This window comes from Geospiza fortis, unplaced genomic scaffold, assembly GCF_000277835.1.
Source record: "Geospiza fortis unplaced genomic scaffold, GeoFor_1.0 scaffold371, whole genome shotgun sequence".
NCBI classification, from domain to species: Eukaryota; Metazoa; Chordata; class Aves; order Passeriformes; family Thraupidae; genus Geospiza; species Geospiza fortis.
The window spans coordinates 459,109-465,012 of record NW_005054597.1 but is presented as its reverse complement, the minus strand read 5'-3'; the positions used below and the strand labels follow the sequence as shown (position 1 = coordinate 465,012).

General features: G+C 48.6%; 2 protein-coding genes across 6 annotated transcripts in view; one reads left to right on the top strand and one right to left on the bottom strand.

The window, feature by feature from the left end:
* Positions 1–4,367, bottom strand: part of LETM2 (leucine zipper and EF-hand containing transmembrane protein 2) — a 14,446-nt gene extending 10,079 nt beyond the window's left edge. The window contains exon 1 of the mRNA XM_014310853.2: positions 4,324–4,367. Within this exon, the coding sequence (XP_014166328.2) occupies positions 4,324–4,367 (44 nt within the window). The remainder of the gene's footprint in view (positions 1–4,323) is intronic.
* Positions 4,368–5,269: 902 nt separating this feature from the next.
* Positions 5,270–5,904, top strand: part of NSD3 (nuclear receptor binding SET domain protein 3) — a 30,882-nt gene continuing 30,247 nt past the window's right edge. For all 5 annotated transcript variants that reach the window (XM_031064500.1, XM_014310851.2, XM_031064499.1 and 2 more), the window contains exon 1: positions 5,270–5,904. This exon is cut by the window's right edge and continues 82 nt beyond it. In XM_031064500.1, the coding sequence (XP_030920360.1) occupies positions 5,318–5,904 (587 nt within the window). In that variant the 5' untranslated portion in view covers positions 5,270–5,317.

Here is a 5,904-nt window from a genome sequence, read left to right as displayed (position 1 = left end):
GGTCGGGACAGGCCCCGGCTCTGCGGGACCCCCGGCCGGTTCCGCACTCCCCGCTCCGGCCCCGCCGCTCTCACCGCGGCCGAGCCCCGTCCTGCTGCGGGCTTTGCCCACCGGAGCCGTCGGTGTCACGGTGGCGCGGCCTCCGCAGCTCGGGGAACGGGCTTTTATTGCGCGCGGGAAGAGCTGCGCATCAGCGAAGGGTTTGTTGTTGCTCCGCTGTTGTTTTTCTGCGGTGCTGTTGCGTTGTGCTGCACTTTGTTGTGGTCTCGCTGTGCTTTCTTTTCGCTGGCGGTACGCTCGGTTGTTTCAGTGCAATTTGGGGTTAAAAGTCTGAACGATGACACAGTTCTACAGGTATATACTAGCCCGAAGGATAGGATGAAGTAGCCAGTAGTTATAGTTGGTGGGAAAACTGTAGCGTGTTTTGGTGGCTGTTCAAGTCTTTCAGTGACCTTTTGCAGAGATGCACAGTGAATGCTTTGGTAGTTATATATATTTTTTTATTTAATTATTTTTATGAACTGCTTGGAAGGATTTTGCTCCTGAGCATGTGCATTATAAAGGTGCAGGGTAAGAGTGAAGGATGGTGGTCAAACGCTGTAGGTTTTGTTTTAATACAAGCATATTTTGCATTTTCCAGTTTCACGACTTTGCCTGAGTTTGAGGGGGTTTGTGTGACACATGTTGTGGTTCTTGCCCTGGCTGTGATACCTGATTTCTGGCTTCATAGCAGTATTTGCCCATGACTTTTCCTCAGGATCCAGAGCTTTTGCTTCATATTTTCCACTTGAATCCCGTGGCTCTCTAAACAAATGAGTCTCTGAGCTCCTTTTTCAGACAAACCCCTTTTCTCTGCTGCCCAAGTTGTTCCTTTCCACAGCACTGTGGGAAACTTCTTCCAAATGCCCTTATCTAGCCCAGTTACAGACGTGACTGTTTTTTCTGGCATTCAGAAACCAAATACAAAACACCTTTACAAAGGTGCACAGGGAAGCAGCCTCACCTCATGCTTTTAAGTTTGTCAAGAGGCCTCTGATTCATCACTGGTGTCTGCCAGGAGGAACAGCTCAGTCCAACTGGAGTCAGGAAAAATCCACAGGCTGTGCGTTTCCTGTTAAAGACTCAGGTGCAGGTGAAAATTTGGCGTTGTCTTAAGGTGTGCAAACAGAGCTTTGTCTGGGGGATTTGTTAAGGACATGCAGAGATGGATGGGACAAAGCAGATTGCACAGACTGAATACAGAGATTAGTAGGAACAATTGTTTTATTTCGCTCTGCAGCTCATAGAGTTCTGACCCACCGGGATGATGTTCCAGGTGACAGAGGTGTCCCTGTGGGTCGTGGTTAATGTGCCTGGGAGCAGCGGGTGTGCTCAGCTCAGGGGAGGAGTGAGGTGCAGGGTGTGAACTGCAGAGAGGTGTGAGTGAGGTGTGTGTGTGAACTGCAGGCTTAGGGCTTTGAGAGGTCAGGAGTGATTGCATCACTTCAGGCACCCGGCCTGGCCAGCCAGGCAGCTCTGTCTGTCTGTCTGTCAAACACCTGCAGCAGTGAGCAGTTGGTTGGGTGCCTGAGGAGAGCAGCACCAGTGCAGCTTGGATGTGAAACTTTGGGGTGAAACAGCACAGGAAATGGCAGTAAATATCTGTGGGGTAAGGAGGGGTCGGTAGGATGTGAGCAGAGGTTTGCATCTCTCTGGTTTAGGTCTCTGTGGACAGGAACTGGGTGGTATTTGGACATTAAGATGTCCTGGAACTTCTGCTTTTGAGGCTGGTGATAGAAAGGCCAGCTCAGGGTGACGAGGCAGTGACACCATTCTGAGCACACACGTCTGACTCACAGCAGTGCTTCCAGCTCCTGCCTCACAACACACACCTTCCATCCAAAAAACACCTTACCTCTGCCTGCACTAGCCCTGAAACAGAAAAGGTTTGGTGAAACCTCTGTTTAAAATGTGTGTATGCTGGACTTGATCAGTAGCTGTTGTGTTTCTCCCTGCTGTGGTCACAGCCAGTCTCAGCCAAACCTACAGAGCTCCTTGATTGGGAATAAGAAAAGCTCTGATCACACAGGATTGGAGTTGTTTGATAATCTGAGGTCAGTTGTTATTTAGTCCAATGCAACATGGAAGCAAGGTTTGAGAAGTTCAAGTCTTGTTTTCTGAAAGCAAAGTCGAAAAATACTCTCATTAAAACTGGTTTAAGATAAGTGGAATTGTTGGTGAAAAGGTGAACCTGGAGGATCCATAATCTCTGCAAAACCTTCCCCACCCTGAGCACTCTTGGAGTGGAACTGGTTTTTTGAGTTGTGCTCAGGATGGGAACTGAAACTAACAACGTTCACTTAAGGAAGGGCTCTGCTAGGCTGACCTGCCTTATCCTGTGCTGCTTATATTTTACCATTTACCTTTTCCTCTGTTCCTTTGAATTGTGACTCTCCCATGGATGACAGGAAAATATTTACTGAAGGTGTGTCAAGTCTCAGTGTTTGTAAATGACCCTGTGTCCCTGTCTGCCCTGGCAAAGGACTTGAGCAGAATGGGGGACTCTCACCTTCAAAGAGGAAATGCTCTCATTAGGAAATACAGTTGCACTTTTGACAGTGTTAATTTCAAATTGTTTCATTGTTGATTCACGTTGTTTGCAGCCGCTGTGAAGCGTCCATTTCCTATAAACCTTGAAGTGATGAAACTGTTTCTTTATCTGTTCATCTCCAGTGTTGTATCAGTGCAGGATCTGCTATGGGTCATGTTTGGAAGCCAAACTGTACAGTTCACAGGAGGCTGACACGGTGGGTTCATAGAGTAATCACTGGCATAGTGAGAAGAATTTATTCTGGAATAGTTTTCTGCAAGATCAGCTGGAAATCCCGTTAGCCTGTGGTGTGGGTGGCGTTGCTGTGTGGCAGGGACAGCTCTCTGTGGTGACAGTGGGGTGTTCTTCACATTAGTGCTTAGGAGGGACAGACACAAAGTGATCCTTGCTTGGGTTTGGCTGTTGAGATTCCCGTGTGCTCAGGGCTCCTCGTTGTGTCCTGGTTTTGTGGTCACTCTAGGGCCTGTCCTCTCACTGTGATCCTGCCCAGGTGCCACTTCACTGGGCAGCGTGTGGGGCAGAATTTTGGGCAAGGAGAATGGGAAGGTCTGAGTGTGTTAACAGTGATGGCAGTGAGGGGCAGAGAACAGCCTCAGTGCTTTGGGGCTGCTGGGGCAGTTTGTGGAGCCCTGACCCTGGGTCTCAGCCTGCACAGAGCTCCTGAGGAACCAGTTTGGGATGGGGTGTCCCAGCTGTGCAGCACAGGCTGAGAGACACAGGTGAGATCCAGAACAAATGAAAAAAAACAGTAACTCTGTTCTTTAACTGGTGGCCCTAAATGCAGCGCTTTGGAGTTCATTAATCTGCATTTCTGTCATGTAGCAAAACAAAGCACAAGGGCAGCCACCTCTGCAGAGCCTGTGGGAGCTGCATTGGCAACTGGGACTGTGCCCTCCCAGCTGTGGATGTTCCTGAAGTGCTGCCACAGCTTCCCAAGAGTTTTATTTAAGTATTCAGAAGATTGAACCTGGTTTTAGTAAAAAATAAAACCCGGCCTAGTGTGAGAATCTACTGTTTGCTCTTTGGTTTGGCAGATGGAAAGTAACAATTCAGTGGTAAATTGTACAAACAGTCCCACTTCCTCTTCCCAGAACAGGGGTGGGTTGGGGTTTTTTGACCTTGCTGTGCAATCCCAGTGCTGCTCCTCAGATCTGCTGCCCCTGATGGTGCTGCCTGTGTTGGTTTGCTGGTTGATGTGCAGAGCTGTGGAGGAAAGAATGGTTTCATTGCTCCGAGGTTTAAAAGTTCCTGCAATGAGAAAATTCTGCTGCAGAACCTTGTGCTGTTATTGCCCTGAATTGCTTAATTACAGTGACAAACGTGCCCAAGTCAATCTCACAGGATGAGGACAAACATCAATTTAATCGTAGTGTGAAGATCATCAGAAAACATCACCCCAAAACATCCAGCACAAATCTGTTTGAGGTTTTGTTCCTGTTGGAACTTCTGTTACTTTTTGCAGTTGTAGAGGAGGGAAGTTCTCAGTGTTAGGAAAGCTCTAAGGTATTGAGATGCACAGCTCTGGGAGGGTGAGAATTGCATGTGGGCAGGGTTTAGTGGAGGTTTCCTTTAGAAGAAGTGTCTGTGGGATGCATTAGTGTCATTTCTAACCCAGACCAAAAGGGCACAGTAACCCTCCTGTGTGCCCACACAGGCAGAACAAATACCATGGGGCTGTGTTTGCTTTGGAAGGGCTGAACTAACCTTGTGGGAAGCAAACTGGTGTTTCTTACCTGCAGGTCAGGTCAGTCACTTTGTATTGCTTCTTGTTGAACATTGAGCTGCTTACATGAATGCCAAAGCCTTCTCTGAGCCTGCAGTTGAGTTTTGGAAGTCTGACTTTGATTGAATCTGGTTGTGGTGTTTTAATATGCACTGGGAGGTTGAAGGTGTGGAATCTCACTCAGTGAGTAACCCCTGGGTTTGGGGGTGTGTTGATGCTGAGGCTCTGAACCGTACAGTGCTTCATATTAAAATAAAGTGTGAGGGGCAGGAGAATAATCCTCCTCACACAGCTGCTGGGAGCCAGTGCAAATCGTACCCTGCTTTTCTGGGGAGGGAAGAGGCTGGGAAGTTCCATCTGAGGCTGCTGCAGGGCACTGGTTTCCCAGTGGCCAAGGTGGAATAACCCACTTGTTTTCAATGTGCTGTTGTTCAGAGCATCCTATGGCTTGCCCAAAGGCTGCTCATGTCTCGAATTTTGGCAAAGAGGTGGGGAGGGAGGAGGAGAAGAGGTTTCTCTGTTTGTCTTTCTGTGCTGTTCCTGCCTTGTGCAGTTTACAGTGACTGTGTCAGGACAACTTGGTATCTCTTATCTGCTGCAGGGTGAAATGCTGTCCAGCTGCTTCAGGCTGGAATAACCCTTCCTAGGGCATGACTAGGAAGGCTGGCGAGTTTGACACCGTTACTCTGACTTTTTAGTACTTGGCTTATAGTTCTTAAGCACTTGTAGGTGCTTCTGATATTTTTTGAAATGTCTTGGAAAAGAAGAAATTTGCCATATGAAAGACATGCCAGTAAAGGCTCAGTAACACCAGTCCTCTCTGAATCCACATGAGGGTGTCTGCTGGATAGAGAGGGGGAAATTGTTCTTGAGATCCCTTTTTTCCTCAACTGTTTAATTTGCTTAATTACTGTTTTTTTAATTTACACTGACTTCTTATTTCCCTTCCCCTGCCTCTAGGCCCTATGAGAAAAAGGGAAAGCTAAGGATGCTGGAGCAGAACAATGGATTTCTCTTTCTCTTTCATGCAAGGGATCATGGGAAACACAATTCAGCAACCACCTCAACTCATTGACTCGGCCAACATCCGCCAAGAGGAGGCCTTTGATGGCAGCAGTGACATTGCCGAGGATGGGGGCCGGACGCCGTACGAGGCCGCGCTGCAGCAAGGCTTCCAGTACCCCACACCCTCCGAGGAGCTGCCCACCCTCACCAACGGCTACCCCCCGGCCATCAGCATGTATGAACCCCAGGGCAAGTACCAGGGCTACCCTCAGTATCCCAATGGATCTGCCAATGGCTTTGGGACAGGCAGGAACTTCAGCCCCACGGAGTATTACCAGCTGGAGAACTCCAATGCCAGGCAGCACGAAGTGCTGGAGAAACCTTCCCCTCCTCCCCAACCGCCTCCACCACCACCACCTCCACAAGTGGGGATTCCAAAGAAGACTGGCTCACCAGAGATCAAACTGAAAATAACCAAAACTATCCAGAATGGCAGGGAATTGTTTGAGTCCTCCCTGTGTGGGGACCTGTTGAATGAAGTCCAAGCGAGGGAGTACGCTAAGGCAAAACATGAAGGGAGGAAAGA